At 40.7% G+C, this 19,185-nt stretch overlaps 2 protein-coding genes across 9 annotated transcripts; both read left to right on the top strand.

Annotated features, from left to right (window-relative positions):
• The first annotated feature begins 993 nt into the window (after positions 1 to 993).
• On the top strand, positions 994 to 2,951 carry LOC132840631 (tubulin beta chain-like). The gene is made up of 3 exons (XM_060862429.1): positions 994 to 1,098; positions 1,206 to 1,316; positions 1,891 to 2,951. Exons 1-3 carry the CDS (start codon positions 1,056 to 1,058, stop codon positions 2,949 to 2,951), a joined length of 1,215 nt encoding a protein of 404 aa, XP_060718412.1. The 5' UTR covers positions 994 to 1,055.
• Positions 2,952 to 16,442: 13,491 nt separating this feature from the next.
• LOC132840647 (tubulin beta-4B chain-like) lies at positions 16,443 to 18,843 on the top strand. Of its 8 annotated transcripts, none has more exons than XM_060862464.1 (5): positions 16,443 to 16,499; positions 16,943 to 17,051; positions 17,159 to 17,269; positions 17,783 to 17,862; positions 18,721 to 18,843. In XM_060862464.1, the coding sequence occupies exons 1-5, from the start codon at positions 16,443 to 16,445 to the stop codon at positions 18,841 to 18,843; spliced, it is 480 nt and encodes a 159-aa protein (XP_060718447.1). The 8 variants fall into 8 exon arrangements, with proteins under 8 accessions (XP_060718447.1, XP_060718446.1, XP_060718443.1 ...); XM_060862463.1 differs by having other exon boundaries at positions 17,783 to 17,905; positions 18,632 to 18,843; XM_060862460.1 differs by having other exon boundaries at positions 17,783 to 17,929; positions 18,029 to 18,843.
• Positions 18,844 to 19,185: the final 342 nt, after the last annotated feature.

The raw sequence follows: 19,185 nt of genomic DNA, 5'->3' as shown, positions 1-19,185 counted from the left end.
AGCACAAAAAACCAGCACAACCAGGTGCATGAACAGTTAAATGTTCCCCCATTATGCAATTACAATGTGCAATCATCTTACATTTATTTGTCACCACCTCCATCCTAATACAGTACATCCCTGCATCTTATTCTATTCTATTCTATTCTATTCTATTCTATTCTATTCTATTCTATTCTATTCTATCATTTATACTGTAGCACAACTGTACATAAAATACTTATTTTTCAATTTATTTTTCAATTTATTTGTCTATTTGTATTTACATATGTGTTTTTTATATTCTCATTTTATTTTTATTGTCTGTGTGTTGTGTCTGTGTATGTTGTGTCTGTGTTGTGTTTTATCACACTAAAACAAATTCCTTGTATGTGCAAGCTTACTTGGCAATAAAGCTCTTTCTGATTCTGATTCTGATTCTGACTAGTAATGTAGTTCATGAACGAGTCGTGAATTTTACTGTCAACGAGAAACGGGGTGTTTTAGAGAGTTTGCCTTCACGATTTCTTTTGATCAACACTTTTCAAAATGAGAGAGATTGTTCATCTTCAGGCTGGTCAGTGTGGGAATCAAATTGGTGCAAAAGTAAGTTTAAAAGATGAATATTAAACAATTATTAAAGTCTTGTGTTATTAGTTTAGGTTACCTAGCAGCAACGGAGGTGCACAGTACCCACACACATTATATATATATATATATATATATATATATATATATATATATATATATATATATATATATATATATATATATATATCTCCCTAAATATATTATTTATCTAAGCTACTTTTCTCAACATTTATTTATTATTTACTTGTTTGTTTGTTTATTTAATTGTAGCTCAACATTGCCAATTGTATCATTTGTAGTTGCCTGCTTGCTTTGGGCTATGCATGATTACCAGGAACATTTCTGCTCAGACTAGCTTGAAAATGTTACAAAGTTTAGAAATTTGTAAGTAAGTCTGATCTAAATTCATGTTATTTTAGTTTTGGGAGGTGATCAGTGATGAGCATGGAATCGACCCAACTGGCACCTACCATGGTGACAGCGATATGCAGCTCGAGCGGATTAACGTGTATTATAACGAAGCCACTGGTAAATCCAGCTATTCATAACGTCAGCATTTGTCATATACAGTAAGGTTATAGTTTAAGGTTTACCTTATATGATTGTTGTGTCAAATATATACTGTGGTGCCATAGGTGGAAAGTATGTTCCTCGGGCTGTACTCGTGGACTTGGAGCCAGGGACCATGGACTCTGTAAGATCTGGTCCTTTTGGACAAGTTTTCAGACCAGACAACTTTGTCTTTGGTGGGTGAAATTTTTAAATATTTTATAGATGTATATACAGTAAAAGACTTCTTAAAGATTTAGTTAAAAAGACAGAAATGAAAAGCTAAACCATTTTTCTTTGTCTAACCCTTTGTCACATTTTGCAAAATGTAATTAATCATGAAATTACTACTAAAATGGTGTGGTGTTGTCTTCCCCTACCCCTGCAATTTCATTGTTCTGAGGTGTAGGTGTGTGTAAGCCTGTCAAATTTTGATAAATAATTTCCATACCAACACTTGTGGCTGTTTCACTCTGAATTTAGTTCATTCTATTATATATTGAATTTAAATCCTTCATCACAGTAATTTAATATTGTGGCAGCATACATAATGCTCCTTTTGGCAACCTGGGGTCATATGCAGCAATGCAAATATTTGTTTCAAAAAATAATTAAGAGATTTGGTAATACCCACTGGGTTTTTGATCAACCAAGATATGTAGGACCTCAAGTAAGTAAATCCAAAAATTGTCAAATAATGTTAATCTCTCCTATTCAACTGTAAAAAAAGTTTTTAGCCATATTTTAGACTTATTGTCCTGCTTTTCACAGGTCAGAGTGGGGCTGGAAACAATTGGGCCAAGGGCCATTATACTGAAGGTGCTGAGCTGGTAGACTCCGTGCTGGATGTTGTTCGTAAGGAGTCTGAAAGCTGTGACTGCCTACAGGGCTTTCAGCTCACTCACTCCCTGGGTGGTGGCACCGGATCAGGCATGGGCACGCTGCTCATCAGTAAGATCCGTGAGGAGTATCCTGACCGCATCATGAACACTTTCAGTGTTGTGCCATCTCCTAAAGTCTCTGACACTGTGGTGGAGCCCTACAATGCCACTCTGTCTGTACACCAACTGGTGGAGAACACTGATGAGACATATTGCATTGACAACGAAGCACTTTATGACATTTGTTTCCGTACTTTAAAGCTCACAACTCCTACTTATGGTGATCTCAACCATCTTGTGTCTGCCACCATGAGTGGTGTGACCACTTGCCTCCGTTTCCCTGGACAGCTCAATGCTGACCTGCGAAAACTGGCTGTCAATATGGTGCCCTTCCCTCGTTTGCACTTCTTCATGCCTGGTTTTGCCCCACTCACCAGCAGAGGGAGCCAGCAGTACCGTGCACTCACTGTGCCCGAATTAACACAGCAGATGTTTGATGCCAAGAATATGATGGCAGCGTGTGACCCACGCCATGGCCGCTATCTGACTGTGGCTGCTATTTTCCGGGGCCGCATGTCCATGAAAGAGGTTGATGAGCAGTTGCTCAATGTGCAGAACAAAAACAGCAGCTATTTTGTAGAGTGGATTCCAAACAATGTCAAAACTGCTGTATGCGACATCCCACCAAGAGGGCTTAAAATGGCTGCCACTTTCATTGGCAACAGCACGGCCATCCAGGAGCTGTTCAAACGCATGTCTGAGCAGTTCACAGCCATGTTCAGAAGAAAGGCCTTCCTGCATTGGTACACAGGAGAAGGAATGGATGAGATGGAGTTTACAGAGGCAGAAAGCAACATGAATGACCTGGTGTCTGAGTACCAGCAGTACCAGGATGCCACAGCTGAAGAAGAGGGTGAGCTTGAGGAAGAGGCAGAAGAGGAGTTGGCATAAAGAGCTGTTAATCTTTTACATGTTCTTCTTTTCACAATTTCCATGTAAAAAGTTAACCATTAACAACTGAGCCTGTGTACTGTCAAAGTTTCTAAGAAATGTTTAACTTTGGCATCAGTGCTTTCCCTATGCTCATTTCAATTTTTTAACTAAATCATTCAGCAGTCTAGTTGTCTTTTAAGTTCTCACTATACAATGATTAAAATTAAAATTTTATAAATAATACATTCTGGGTAACAATTATACAGTAACTAATAGATGCAGGACTCAGTAATACTGTAATAGTATCTTTTTTTATGAATTCAATTATAAATGTTCAAACTGTAAAAACAAAAATAAAAACCTATGAATATCTGATCAAACAATGCTGTGCAGCCTTTCTTGTCCTCCCTTATTACAAGACTGTTTGCATATGAAAGTAAATACTTGAGGACCAACTAGTGTTTAAAACATGTAACTTGTAGCATGATGTAATTATTATTTAGGAAGTACATTAGGTATTTTTAACCAGCAGATGTGCATGTTGTTTAAATATAGTTCTCATATCTAAGTGTTTTTAAAATGATCTAAAATATTGAATTTGCAGCTTTTATTTAGCATTCTCGTAAACAACAGGCAGGTTTCAATAACGGCAAACACAACAGAGTAGGCAAGGCAAAGACGTGGTCAGAATAACATGCAGAAGGTCAGGGCAGGCAGCAAACAGTCGTAAAGCAAAATACAGGAACAAAACACAGAAACAGATCAGAAACACTTAGTGTGACAGCCATAGCAAATCAAGACTTTGCGCTGTTGTCAAGTTCGCTTTAAATAGGCGCTGGGTAATTGGTCGCAGGTGGCAGTGTAATCAGTCCCGGTACATGGCTTATGGGGAATGGAGTCCGGAAAAGCTAAAACTCAGGGGAAGGTTCCCTGATCTTCTGTTTATCATGTAATTCATTTGACAGACTCTATTAATGCTTAAATACACAACAATCAATCTTATCATCCTCAGCAACAGTAAGCAAGCACTTTATTCCAAGTGATGAGACTCTAACCAGAAAAGAAAGAAACTCCTAAAAGGGAGAGATAGAAGCTTACACAGACACAAGGGCTTCCTGGCACATGAAGCTGTACTGCGGAAGTTTTGATAAAATAGCACACTGATAGGCATGAGCAAGAGTAAAAAGGTTAACAATTTATTTGTGCTGTTGTACAAACATAGAAACTGAAGAAAGGAAAACATACTCAATTAATGGCTAGATGGACAACACCTGATCATCTCCTGATCAGGATAATCTTACACTTACCAAGGTCTGCCTTGAGTTGTTTATGAGCCAACTCATCTCCAGCTCATTCTGACCCTCTAATAATTTAATACCAATAATCTCTGGTAATAACAATTTCTAGTCACAACAAACTTCTAGTCCTGCACACAGAAGGGCAGAACTTCACAAACAGCTTCTTTGTAAAAATTTCCATCACAATTCCCTCCTTTTGTCCCGGGAAAATCCAAAATTTTTTTTTTACAAATTATTAGAGAATGAAAATGCTAGATAACACAGTACACATAATCAATCAAGAACATGAGTACATTTATAAAGCTAAGCTTGATCAAGTACAATATTACATCAGCATATCATTCTCCCTTGCAGGGTTTCAATCTCTTGCAGAGTTTTCAAATGCAGCTACACGACTTGTTTTCAACATGCCTAAGTTCTTGCATACCACCCCACTGATCCGATTCCTCACACTGAAAATCATATTCAAAACACTGATGCTTGACTACAAAGCCCGAAAATAGACCAGCTCCCTCTTACCTCAAAGACCTCATCACTCCTCGCACTGCACTTCGCCCCCTCAGAGCTACCAGCATTGTTCGACTGGCCCCACCAATTCTCTAGATAAGAGGTAAGTATACTACAAGACTCTTTTCTGTTCTGGCACTAAGGTGGTGGAATGAACTTCCCCTATGGGTCCGGACAGCTGAGTCACTGGCTATTTTCAAACGACGGTTGAAGACCTACTTATTCATGAAACACTTCAACAAGCACTTTCTTCCCTGTTTGTTGTACAGTACTGTATGTCTTTTAACAGTATTTTAGGCACATGGTATCTTAAGTCTGTAACCTAGTTAAACAGAGTTCATGCATTCAATGACAAAGACTTACAGTAAGCACTTTTGTATGTCACTCTGGAAAAGGGCATCTGCCAAATGCTGTAAATGTAAATGTGATGAACAAAACATAAAAGACATGATCTTCAGTGGCTAATGCTGTATTGTTGGGATAGGACCCAAACACATAAAATCCTAATAAAAGCAAAGAGTCAATCTAATTATGACTTCTTTACAAGTCACATGCGGTCTCTACTGTGTGAGCATACATGTGTTACTCTTTCATGCAGCAAAGTGTGAAATGTGTGTGTCTTTGCCCTGCGGGTTCAGATGAAGCTGCTTCTTCTCTCAGTGTCAACAAGCTGTGCTATGGCAGGTTTTTCTTCCAACTCTGACACTTTATGTGTCATGTAGAATCAGCTGGAGCTCACAAGAGAGGTTACTAGCACCGTGTGCGCTAAGATACTTTCTTGCTCCTCCTAGCAACTTTGGTTTGCTGTTTTTTCCCCAGGCTCTGGAACTCGCATACAATGGCTAATGTGAATCCATGTCTCTCTCTCTGCAAACCTCACCGCAGTCTACATGTTCAGAAGTACCTGGAACCGTCCCAGCCCTTCCTCCTGAAATCCTTCACCATCACCCAATCGCATGGCTTGTGCAGATCTGTTTACATTGCTTTAGGCAATGCCTCCTTTACCTGTTTAGGTATTTTTGAAAGAATAGAGGGCAAGGTTGCACAATAACAAATCATCTTTCACAAAGTTTTTGGGAGCCTTATGTATACCAATATCTAGAGATACTGTTGTACATCCCTTCTTTTGATGCATGATCTTTACTCATTTGACAACTTATTATAGTAAGGAAACAATTTATTTGACATGTACGGTTTGTCATTAGGGCTGTACCAAACCCCATTTCTTACCATACATCCTGCTTTTCTCCATGCTGCTCTTTCTTCTTCTGTGAAAAGTGCCTGAAAGTTTTCAAGTTCAGTCGTGGGAGTACACATTTTCAAAATACATAAAGTTTCTTTATTCATAGAGGATTATTGTGCATCTGCCTTTGCTGCTGTATCTGCTTTGGCATTACCCTGTGAAATGAAGTTAGTTTTTCTGTATGTGCTTCACATTTACATATGGCACTAGATTTTGTTTATAGGACTGCATCCAGGAGATCAGAAATAAGGGCATTGTACATGATTTATTTACCTAATAAGTAAGGAAACCTCTAATTGGACAATGTGGCAAATATCATGTACTACCCTGAACGCATATCTGCTATCATTATAAATGGGGAACCTTTTGCTTCATGCTAATTTTCATGTGTGACAATACACATGCACATGGAAACAAATGAAAAACCCAACAGCACGGACCCCTCACTCATATACTTTCCAAAGCATTGGGAATATACTAACTATGGGCTGCAAGTCCAATTATGCCACCCTGGGGGCTTACTACCGGGGACTCACCATTTCATTAAGCTCCAAAGACACACAGTTACGGCTAAATCAGGTACCTGACCGGATTGTAATTACAAAATTCTTTATTTCAAATTGCACATGAATTCATTCATATGGAAAAACAATCACACTTGGTACCTCTCCAGAATTGGATACAGGCCTCGCTATGCCAGAGGACAAACAACAGATATGCACCCCAACACCACAGCACATACAGTACAACACCCCTCTTTTAAGCACTGCAATTGCCAGAAGCACCACCACCAACACACAGGAAGGCACATTCTTGCTATAGCTGGCCACACCAATTCTGAAGGGAAATGAAAGTTAAATACAGTTAGGAGCACATAAACACACCATGCACTCTCATAAAAACAAAAACATCACATTACTTAGCACAGCAACCCATACAAATGAAAAATGAAAACACCAGTATTGAAATAAAAGAAAAGCAATTGAACCACATAAAGACAATAAAGAGAAAGGAAAACGACAAAAGGAATTTTAAAGACAAGACTGTGACAATTTGGTGGCTAAACACACTGATATGTGCCGCTCCTGGCTGAACTTTCACATTTACCATTCAACTATTCAAACTGGAGGAACATTAAGCACCAAGCATCAGGATTGGTCAGTCCAGTCTCGCAAATTGCACAGACTCAAAAGTTTAAAAGAAAAAAATACTGCTCTGTGCACGACAGAGGATACACCTCTATTAATAGTACTAGCCGGACAACCCCACAAGTCGGTGTCACTTGATGCTGGTGATCAGCTAATGAAGCACGAATCACTGTCATGCTCACACAGTCTGATGTCCTATAAATTCTTCATCCCGAGGATATAAGTAAACTTCTGAGATGGTTGTACAAATGCAAGACCAGAACACCTGCTGCAACATTGCTTAGCCACACTCTAACTGGGTAAGTACAAAAGGCAGATCAAATAAAAAAATGCTACCATACTAGTTAAAACATGTACATATTAAGGATGACATACCTGATGGCTAGCAATTTACGCTAGTCAAAAAGAGTTCAATGGCATGCAACATACAGAAATGGCTGTCGCTAAAAAGTATCCCACTAGTCTCCTAAGTCCACACTAGAAATGAAGCAAACTGTGTCACCAAACAGTCAGTCATATAAACCAGCAAACAGCTCTAACATCGAGCGCCTGCACAGAGCACCAGAAATGAGGCACTGCTAGAGAGGTGCTTCATCATTTCTCTAGAGGGACAATACTGCTCCCCCCACACACACCCCTCATAGTCATCCCACCAATGAAACAATACCAAGAAGGGCTTACCAAAATATGATCTCAATCCCAAGGCCTAAACAAAGCCATAACAGCATTGGGAGCTAATGTAGAAGAACCAGGAACTTTTGTAGTTCCTCTCACTAGAGATTTCGGTAGATGGTGCACATTGGAATCCTGGCCCACCCCTACACCTCCAGGTCGATATGGGACCATGCCAAACTAAAATTAGAGGGCCCTGAGAGGGCCCACTGGGGATGCTTCACCCGCAATCTTCGTTGAAGAGGTGTTTTTTTCTGAAAGAGATCTACCCACAGTGGTTGATCATTGGGGCTTAAGACACCACATAAGCCAGATCCCAATCTTCAGGTTCTAACTCATCCACCAACGTTTCAGACAATTCAACCTGGCTCTCAGGGATTTCCCCCAAGGCTGCCTCCTCATGGAATCGAGGCTTCAAAGCGGTACAATTTACCTGGCGGACATTAGTTGGGTCACTCACTGGAGCCACTGCATACACAGGTTCACCATTCCAGGGGCCTTTGACCACCCGGTACACAGTGGGACTCCACAGATCATGGATCTTGACCAACTAGCCCTCCTTAATGACAATTTCCTCACCCACTATTCATGTCCAGCCTTACGGTGACTTGCCACAGTCTCCAGTCATTCTCAAGCACCATCTATAGCAACCTATAACCATGCTCCACCACCCACCGGTGTACTGTACCTGCCACGGGTTCTTGAACTCATCAAAGCAAACATTAAAAAGAAGGGAGACTCATCAGTGACCTGGTGTGTAGTTGTATTATAACAAATCAAGACCTGTGCTAGGCAAGATGCCCAATCCCTCTTTCTTCCAGTGGGCTAGGTTCGGAGCAAATTGTGCAAAGTCCGATTGACCTCTCATGCTTGCCATTACCGACTGGTAATGGCCAGTCAGCTTTACTGACCTGGTAAAGGCTACACAACTGCTGAATCAACTTGGACTTAAATTCCAGCCATGGTCAGAATGAATCCTCACAGGAACAACAAACTTAAAGAACCACTCTTCCACCAAGACACTGGCCAGCATCACGGCCCTCTGGTCCCAAGTGCCAGTAATCTGCCATTACTAACTGCCATTACCAACACGTTGTCTTGCTCTGAAAGGGACTGTTCCAATACCGTAAAATCAGTGACCACTATCTCATTCAACTAACTGCATCATATAACTACAGGTAACTGGTGCAACATCTTTGGCTTGCTGACACTGTTTACACCCCTGAACCCAGCAGGCAACATCAGCAGACATATGTGGCCAGTAGCACCACTGACGTACCAACTCAGGTGTTCGTTCTGTACCTTGATGTCCGTGATGTTGATGTAACTGGGTTAATACCTCGGCCTGCTAAGTTAGAAAATCCTTCCACAAAATGCTGATAGTAGCTAACAAACCCCAAAATGTTTTCACATGGAAAAGCAATTCAGACACAGTCCTTGGGTTAGACGACTGAGCCACTGTCTCAACCTTGGTTGGGTCAGTTGCTACCCCTGGGATGAAATTATATGGCCCGAATGCCTTACCTCCTCCCAAAAAAAGGCACACTTTCCCATCAGCTGCTGTAGAAGGATATCATCCAGATATAGCAAAACAGATTGGTGTTGCTGGTCAACAAAAAGGTGCTCCATTAAAAGTTGGAAGGTGCAAAAGGTGTACAAAAACAGTCTAAAGTTTTCTCAATATGAGGTAACTGAAAAGCATCTTTATGCATTTTAGAATTAAGCTGCTAATAGCCTACACATAAAGGAATGCTCCATTCCTTTTTCCTTAACAGCACCACCAGGGAGGCATATGGCATATACAACTTCCCCCAATAATCTGTGCATCAAGGAGATGGCTAATGTGAGTCTATACCAGCTCAGGCACTGATGGTGGAATACGTCGATAGCTTTGTCAAACTTGCATCAAGTAATGGGATCTCATGGGAAAGGGTGTTACCACCCAGATGTCCTTCATGAATTGCGACCACATTTTCATACTCCCTAACCTGTACTACCTGTTCTGGGATCACAGACTACCAATACTATACTACTACTATAGACTACGCTACCACACAATTCGATATCCAGCTTAATATAACCATCATAGTGGATTTCAAGACCACTGGCAGCTTGGAGCTGCAGCCAGTGTCAGGACCGCAACCAATCATGGCCAAAGGTTCAAACCTCAGCCGATAGCAACTCTCTGTAATTGAAACAGTTGAAACAGTCTGACACAATTGAAGCAGTATCAATCAAACAGTATATTGGAGCTTACTTAACCCAGACAATTGACCAATGACAACCGAAACTAACCCAAGATCTCCCTGAACCTCACATTGTATCACATTAACACAGGTACCGACAGACTCCAACCCCTCGTCCCACCTGCCATTCCCTCTCGCTCCCTGCAAATTGCTTCCCCATAGACCTGTTGATCCAGTTGATCAAAGGAAGGTGTTCAGTCCCAGAAGGCTCAGCTTCTCAATCATGTGCTAAGGGATGATTGTGTTGAATGCTGAACTTAAGTCTATGAACAGCATTAGTATGCATCTGGGAGGGAGGCATCACTATCACGGGCAGGTGAAACTGTAAAGTAGATCGTGATCGCCTGTATGCCCAGCCACATGCAACGGATTTCTCTGCTGTCTGCTGACAGCTGAGCATGTATTCCTCTGCTGCCTGCTGAGCATGTATTCACTTTGCTTCTCTGATGACTTGGGACAGTTTGGCCCTTGCTGTTCTTAGGGCTGCCCTGTCCTTTCTTTTGAAGGCTAGGTCTCTAGTCTTTAGCAGCGCATGAACTTTAGCAGTCATCCACGGCTTCTGGTTGGAGAGTGTGGTGATGGTCTTAGAGATGGTCATGTCATCATTGCACTTGCCGATGTAGCTGATGCCGTGTACTCCTTCAAGTTGACGAAGTCGCTGTTGGTTGAAGCCTCACTGAAGATGTTCCAGGCTGTGTACTCAACGCGTGGCTCCTGCAAATAAAATGGCCTACATCTAACAATCATAAACTCCACTGACGATAAACAGTAGCTAGTTACAAGCACAGAGTTCTTGCACCATTCTGTATTGATGCAAACACACACACCACTGCCGCAAGCCTTACCACACAGAGTTACATTTCTGTTGGCTCAAAACAAGATGAGCCTATCTAGCTGAATGGCTGTGTCCAGAACTCTGTTGCTGATCCACGTCTCTGTGAAAACAAAGACACAGCAGTTTCTAAACTCTCACCCTGTAGTGCGTTCTAGTCGGATGTAGTCCAGTTTATTGTCTGGGGAGCAAACTTTGAAAGTAGAATTTCCCCGGAGGGCCAGCCAGTTAAGGTTTGTTTTTAGTCTAGCATTCTACTGCCAATCCACCATCTTGGATAACAACACTTGCTCAACCAGAACTTCACTGCCCTGTCACCACCGTTGTGGAAAACACAAAAAAGGAAACAAACACACAACAGACAACACAAAACAACTCATGGTCTGAATCCAAAAAGCCGCCATATCCTGCCCACTACGCTAAAATGTGGAGGTAAGCATGCACATGGAAACAAATTAATAACCCAACATCCTGGACACCTACTCATATACTTGCCAAAGCAAGGGGAATATACAAACTCTGTGCTGCAAGTCAAAGTAGCCAACTACTATTTTCAATGCTCAAAATGAAAAACAAAACAAAATACTAGGCTGTGGCCCCCAAGGAAGAAAAGCGATAACTTGCACAATGAAGTTAACCACAAGCACAACTCACAGGTCCCCGTGAACTCACATTAAACCAGCACACCCATTGTACATGTCACATACGGAGAAAACCATCACGTGAAAAGTGAGAAAAGATCCTTCCACCTGTGGGAGACTCCAGCAACTAAAGCAATAGAAAGAATAATACATAAATGATACACATACTGCTTTAGTCAATAGAAGACACTTTAATGAGAAGAAACATAAAAATCCCCTCAAACAAATTTTTACAAATATGACCATGAATAAGAAAACCCAATCTAAAAGTTATCTTCCACAGAAAGTAAACAGCTTATACTATACGATGTCCTTGCAAGGAGAAAGAAATGTAAGGTCAAAGCTACAACGAGGTCAGCGGTATCCCTCAAATAGTGTAATGCAGTAGTCCATGTTGTAAGCTTAACAGGAGATATCAATCAAAAAGACAAAAAGGAGGAATCAACACTAAATGTAGGCAAAGAGCATCAGATGTTACTATTAGTAAATAATAAGATCATAACACAAGCTTAAGCTTTAAGCATACTAAAATACTCACCACCTCCAGATATTACCACCAACACACCAGTCTGCTCTCAGGCGATGACCTGCAGCATTTACATAAGCCACCGATTAACTGGAAGTTCAGCAGTCGTTCAGCTCACTACCGGAGCATCGAAGGAAAATAATCCACCCAAAGGGGCAAAAGGCAAGCTAGGATGGCACAAATGGATCAGGGAATGTTACACACGAAACAATTTGCAAAACTGCTAATTGCCATCTGCACATACCTGCAGCTACTGCCAGCAAAACAAAGGAAAAACCTGGACGTGACGTTTTCCGGCTACTACCAATCGGTGTTTAAATAGGAAGTGTGCCCTACTAATTGGTGAACGCAACTGTCAATCATTCATCCACTTATTTCCGGTGCACAATCATCAGTTTTCACACATTTCAATGTCCACCCTCATAAATCTTCTCAATTCTCTTTTTCATCTTTTGATAGAGAAACATGGGTGGGTATGAATTCTCCATTTGAATGGGTGTGTCTTCCCTGATCTTACATGTAGACTCAGTACTACAGTACATCACTAATTATCCCAATACAAATTCTTCCAAATGATCACATCTGCTTTGTTTGTCTTTCTCAAAACAAATGAACTCTTGTTCATAATGTGCATGTGGTCCCTTATGTGTATGTGAGCTGTGCAGTGCAGATCATGTTTGTCCATGTATTGTGTGCATGTAGAGTTAGTAACATCTTTGGCCATATCTATGAGAGCTTGATTTACTGAATTCACAGCAGAGGTGCTGAGTTTCTACTCAGATAAATACAAAAGAGGTATGGGATCTGACTTAACCAATTGAAATTCAATCATTACTCTAATAATCTTCTGCACCACAAATAAAACATCTACTCTCTCATTCAGAACTGCCTCTTCCACTTCTGCTTCATCCTCTTCTTATGTGGTCAGGTTATTGCCCCTTGGATCAATGCTTGAATCGTTGTGAGTTGAAATTTGTGCTGTCACTTTCCCCTCACTTGTGTCATCTGGATGAGTAAATCCGCTGTATATTTCCGTGAAGCGGTAAAGGAAAACATTTCACTGTGTTGGTTGCACATTTAATCATTTTTGTCTTCAGTGCTTTGACATGCATCTCACAGTTGAGTTGTGAGATTACTGTAAGGGGCATTTCTTTGCACATGCTGTCTTACATTTCAGTCGTTTGCTGTTTTGCAGAATCCTTTACTATATCTCAGGTAACTGCTGCTATAATACTGTGTTCATTCCAGTATTTCTGCATATGCAATATTGTTGAACATACAGTATTAACACCGGTCAATGCTGTTTCTGTTTATTGTCTTTTGTGTATTATCTTTTGTGCTGCACTGTCTTGTTTGTCTTGTCCTGCATTGTTTTCTGCAGGTTGCACAGTTGCAATTTATTTAGCTAGGACTAATTACTAAGTCCTTAGCTCTGTCTTTGTTTTATGTAGCACCATGGTCCTGGAGAAACATTGTCTCATTTCACTGTGTACTGCAACATCTATGCAATATATGTTTGAAATGACAATAAAAGCTTCTTGACTTGACTCTTCCATTGTCATGTTTTGGGTGCCCTGCACACACATTTTCATCAGTCCAGTCGCATTTAATTTGTGCAATATCAGCCCATAATTTCTTCCCAGTAGTCACCTCAGTTCATTGAGGTGGGGTGAAACTCTTTGCAGAATTCCTTTTTAACTCCGTGCCAAACTGTTTTACTCTGACCCCTCTCAGGTCAGGGAAGTGAGGTTATGAGCATGTTCAGTGTTCTTCATTGTTCATGAAGTGTACTAACATTGGTGTCCATTAGATCCCACTACGTCCACCATGGTGATCTTGTCCTTTACTATCAAATAGGACTCAAAATTCCTAGTTGGTTGGGACTGTGGTGCAGGTCCATCCAGGTCAGGATCATCTGAAAAAGACTTAAGACACTGGAGAGTTTGTGAGCTGTCGCAGCGGCTGCCGCACCGCCAGACGTTACAGAGGAAATTGCACTCTTCACCAAGAAAATCATGCCAGGAGAGGAAAGCAGCATCAGTGCAGCACCATGGACAGCGCTGCTGACCAGCAGAGCAAAGCGTGCAGCACCAAGGTCAGTGCCAGTGATTCAGAGGGCAAGGCAGGGCGGCAAAATTCCCACCAAAAAGATGGTGGCCAATCAGGAGCGCCACTGTGGCACTCATCCAATGGCAAGAGAACACAGCGGAGAGCTAGGCTCAGCAGCATGGTGGAGGTAAAGGTTAATGTTCGGTCTCTCTATGCTATTTTTGCAGATTCTCCATAAGGAAATAGAGTTTATTCTGGGTGCTGCTGAGCTTTGTCTTTGCTCCTGGAAGGAAACTACAAAAAGGTGGAAAAGGCCAAAAAGGCCACTGTAGTGGAAATTTTTACTTTAGAGATGTTTATAAGGCCTTGTCCTTCTATGCTTCTATGCTTCTCGTGACTGGAAGTTATTGTGACTAGAAACTGCAGTTGTTTTCTTAAATCAGCATAAACAGCTTCCAGTAGAACTTATAGAAGGCCTTGATAGGTACAGATTAGCTTGGTCAGGAGATGAGCAGGCAATGCTTCTAAGCCAATGGTTGATGATGTTTTGCTTTTACATGTTCTGTTTGTTTGAATCCTGTCTATAAAATCCTGATGTCATCAATGATCGGGGCCCGGCCTTACTCATGCTACACACGGAGTGTTGGGTCCTGCTGCGCAGCTGAACGCAATAAATTGTGAAAACATTCTACTCTTGCCTGTGCCAACCAGTGTGATATTTTATACTTTAATTCTCTCAAACCTCAAAACTTCCACGACACCACCTACTAACCCCATTGCTTCTGGCTGGATTGCTTCATCTTGTAGGCTGAAGGTCTACCCCGGATTTATAAGTAGACTTCAGCCTCTTTGAATTGCCAATATTGATGAAAATAACACTTAATAAATTACATTGGTGATTTTCTGTTACTCATATTTCGGAACTGCATGCTATTCTCCGTGTTTCGCTTTCAAAGATCTTACGCTGGTGGAGAATGTGGGCATTCTCAGACATGGAAGCTGAGCCGGCCCCGAGTATGGAGCATATTCTGGAGCATTTTCTGCAATCCAGTTTACAACAGCATGGGGTGACCCAGGAGCTGGAGAAGATCCGCCAAAGCGTCACCCAGGAGTTACTGGATTTAAAGAAAAGCTCACAGGCAGCAAGGACCCCTCTCCCCGATCCCGACTGCAACACTCAGTACCACCTCTCCAAGTTGACGGCAGACGACGACGACGAGACCGTCTTGGACACCTTCAAGCACACTGCAGTTCGGTAGTGCTGGTCCAAGCGGGATTGGGCCAATACTCTGGCTCCGCTGCTTAGCGAGGAAGCGCAGCTGGCCTACAATCCCTGGAAGCCAAGGAGGATGTGGATTATGATCACATGAAGCAGGAGATCCTCATCCGCTGTGGCCTATCCACTAACAAGATGTCTGCTGCTCCAGAGCCCGCTTAAAAGATGGCCACCGATACATAGCCTGCTTACATAATCACTTTGGATTAGATTGTGGTTTTCTCTAGCTTTTTTACCTGTTTCTGATTTCTGCCTATAGTTGTTTATAGCCCAACTTGTCTTCAGCTCATTCTGACCATTTAATATTTTTTGCAAACAATCTCTGGTAATAACAATTCACAGGCACAATCAACTTATAGTCATGCACACAGAAGGTCAGAAATTCACAAACAGCATCTTAGTAAAAACTACATAGTTCAGCTTAGACTGCTGAAAAGATTATTGGTTTTCCCCCGCACACCATTCAAGAACTGTATATATCCAGAGTGAGGAAAAGTGCTCAGAAAATCACTCTGGATCCCTCAGAGTTACAGAGCCCCAAAAACCAGCATAAGCAGGTACAAGAACAGTTTCTTCTCCAGGCAATCTACCGCATGAACAGTTAAATGTTCCCCCATTATGCAATTACAATGTGCAATGATCTTACATTTATTTGTTACCACCTCCATCCTAATACATCCCTGCATCTCAGCCTATTCTATTCTATTCTATTCTATTCTATTCTATTCTATTCTATTCCAATCTATCATTTGTAGCACAACTGTACATACAATAATTATTTTTCAATTTATTTGACTATTTGTATTTACATATGTGTATTTTTTATATTTTAATTTTAATTTTATTGTTTGTGTGTTGTTGTTGTGTCTGTGTACGGGAAGCATATCACACTAAAACAAATTCCTTGTATGCGCAAGCTTACTTGGCAATAAAGCTCTTTCTGATTCTGATTCTGATTCTGACTAGTAATGTGTAGTTCATGAATCGAGTCGTGAATTTTACCGTCAACGAGAAACTGGTTGTTTTAGAAAGTTTGCCTTCACGAGTTCTGTTGATCAAACACTTTTCAAAATGAGAGAGATTGTTCATCTTCAGGCTGGTCAGTGTGGGAATCAAATTGGTGCAAAAGTAAGTTTAAGAAATGAATATTACACAATTATTAAAGTCTTGTGTTATTAGTTGTCAGTTAGGTTACCTAGCAACAACAGAGGTACACAGTTCCCAAATATATATGTATATATATATATATATATATATATATATATATATATATATATATATATATATATATATATATATACCCGTAAATATATTATTTATCTAAGCTATTTTTCTCAACATTTATTTATTATTTGTTTGTTTGTTTGTTTAATCAGAGCTCAACATTGGCAATTGTATAAATCATTTGTAGTTGCCTGCTTGCTTTGGGCTATGCATGATTACCAGGAAAATTTCTGCTCAGAATAGCTTGAAAATGTTACAAAGTTTAGAAAATTGTAAGACTGAACTAAATTCATGTTATTTTAGTTCTAAATTCATGTTATTTTAGTTCTAAATTCATGTTATTTTAGTTCTGGGAGGTGATCAGTGATGAGCATGGAATCGACCCAACTGGCACCTACCACGGTGACAGCGATATGCAGCTCGAGCGGATTAACGTGTATTACAACGAAGCCACTGGTAAATCCGGCTATTCATAATGTCACCATTTGTCATATACAGTAAGGTTATGGTTTAATTTTTACATTAAATGATTGTTGTGTCAAATATATACTGTGGTGCCATAGGTGGAAAGTATGTTCCTCGGGCTGTACTCGTGGACTTAGAGCCAGGGACCATGGACTCTGTAAGATCTGGTCCTTTTGGACAAGTTTTCAGACCAGACAACTTTGTCTTTGGTGGGTGAAATTTTTTAATATTTTATAAATGTATATAAAAGCCTCCTTAAAGATTAAGTTAAAAAGACAAAAATGAAAGCTAAACCTTTTTTCTTTGTCTAATCTTTTGTCACATTTGTCCTGTCAAATTCTGATAAATAATTTCCATACCAACACTTGTATGCTGTTTCACTTGAATTGAGTTCATTCTATCGTATATTGAATTTAAATCCTTCATCACAGTAATTTAATATTGTGGCAGCATAAATAATGCCCCTTTTGGCAACCTGGGGTAATATGCAGCAATGCAAATATTAGTATCCAAAAAGAATTAAGAGATTTGGTATTACCCACTGGGTTTTTGAGCAACCAAGATGTACCTCAAGTGAGTAAACCCATAAATGGGCAAAGTTTTTGTTACTTTCAAACCCAATCCAGAAATTTTCTAAGAAGGTTAATCTCTCCTGTTCAACTGTAAAAAAAAAAAAAAAAAAAAATCATAATATTTTAGCCTTATTGTCCTGCTTTTCCCAGGTCAGAGTGGGGCTGGAAACAATTGGGCCAAGGGCCATTATACTGAAGGTGCTGAGCTGGTAGACTCCGTGCTGGATGTTGTTCGTAAGGAGGCTGAAAGCTGTGACTGCCTACAGGGCTTTCAGCTCACTCACTCCCTGGGTGGTGGCACCGGATCAGGCATGGGCACGCTGCTCATCAGTAAGATCCGTGAGGAGTATCCTGACCGCATCATGAACACTTTCAGTGTTGTGCCATCTCCTAAAGTCTCTGACACTGTGGTGGAGCCCTACAATGCCACTCTGTCTGTACACCAACTGGTGGAGAACACTGATGAGACATATTGCATTGACAACGAAGCACTTTATGACATTTGTTTCCGTACTTTAAAGCTCACAACTCCTACTTATGGTGATCTCAACCATCTTGTTTCTTCCACCATGAGTGGTGTGACCACCTGCCTCCGTTTCCCTGGACAGCTCAATGCTGATCTGCGAAAACTGGCTGTCAATATGGTGCCCTTCCCTCGTTTGCACTTCTTCATGCCTGGTTTTGCACCACTCACCAGCAGAGGGAGCCAGCAGTACCGTGCACTCACTGTGCCCGAATTAACACAGCAGATGTTTGATGCCAAGAATATGATGGCAGCGTGTGACCCACGCCATGGCCGCTATCTGACTGTGGCTGCTATCTTTCGGGGCCGCATGTCCATGAAAGAGGTCGATGAGCAGTTGCTCAACGTGCAGAACAAAAACAGCAGCTATTTTGTAGAGTGGATTCCAAACAATGTCAAAACTGCTGTATGCGACATCCCACCAAGAGGGCTTAAAATGGCTGCCACTTTCATTGGCAACAGCACGGCCATCCAGGAGCTGTTCAAACGCATGTCTGAGCAGTTCACAGCCATGTTCAGAAGAAAGGCCTTCCTGCATTGGTACACAGGAGAAGGAATGGATGAGATGGAGTTTACAGAGGCAGAAAGCAACATGAATGACCTGGTGTCTGAGTACCAGCAGTACCAGGATGCCACAGCTGAAGAAGAAGGTGAGCTTGAGGAAGAGGGAGAAGAGGAGTTGGCATAAAGATTTGTTAATCCTTTGCATGTTCTTCTTTTCACAATTTCCATGTAAAAAGTTAACAGTTAACAACTGAGCCTGTGTACTTTAAAAATTTCTAAGAAATGTTTAACTTTGGCAACTGTGCTTTCACTGTGCTCATTTCAATTTTTTAACTAAATCATTCAGCAGTCTAGTTGTTTTTTTAAGTTCTCACTATACAATGATTCTCAATTAAAATTTTATAAATAATACATTCTGTTTAATAATTATTCCTAATATATTAATGACTCAGTAATACAGTAATAATATCTTTTTTATGAATTCAATTATAAATGTTCAAACTGTAAAAATAAAAATAAAAACCTA

Source organism: Tachysurus vachellii, chromosome 26, assembly GCF_030014155.1.
Source record: "Tachysurus vachellii isolate PV-2020 chromosome 26, HZAU_Pvac_v1, whole genome shotgun sequence".
Taxonomy (NCBI): domain Eukaryota; kingdom Metazoa; phylum Chordata; class Actinopteri; order Siluriformes; family Bagridae; genus Tachysurus; species Tachysurus vachellii.
Note: the sequence above shows the minus strand (reverse complement) of the source record. Positions and strands in the feature narration are given on the sequence as shown.

What these genes read in the sequence shown, in the direction of transcription:
- LOC132840631 (XM_060862429.1), top strand. Translation starts at nt 1,056, where the DNA reads ATGCAGCTCGAGCGGATTAACGTGTATTATAACGAAGCCACTG. An exon ending in GTATTATAACGAAGCCACTG is followed by an intron (nt 1,099 to 1,205) that starts GTAAATCCAGCT and finishes GTGGTGCCATAG; the next exon opens with GTGGAAAGTATGTTCCTCGG. An exon ending in ACCAGACAACTTTGTCTTTG is followed by an intron (nt 1,317 to 1,890) that starts GTGGGTGAAATT and finishes TGCTTTTCACAG; the next exon opens with GTCAGAGTGGGGCTGGAAAC.
- LOC132840647 (XM_060862456.1), top strand. Translation starts at nt 16,443, where the DNA reads ATGAGAGAGATTGTTCATCTTCAGGCTGGTCAGTGTGGGAATCAAATT. An exon ending in CGAAGCCACTGGTAAATCCG is followed by an intron (nt 17,061 to 17,158) that starts GCTATTCATAAT and finishes GTGGTGCCATAG; the next exon opens with GTGGAAAGTATGTTCCTCGG. An exon ending in ACCAGACAACTTTGTCTTTG is followed by an intron (nt 17,270 to 17,782) that starts GTGGGTGAAATT and finishes TGCTTTTCCCAG; the next exon opens with GTCAGAGTGGGGCTGGAAAC.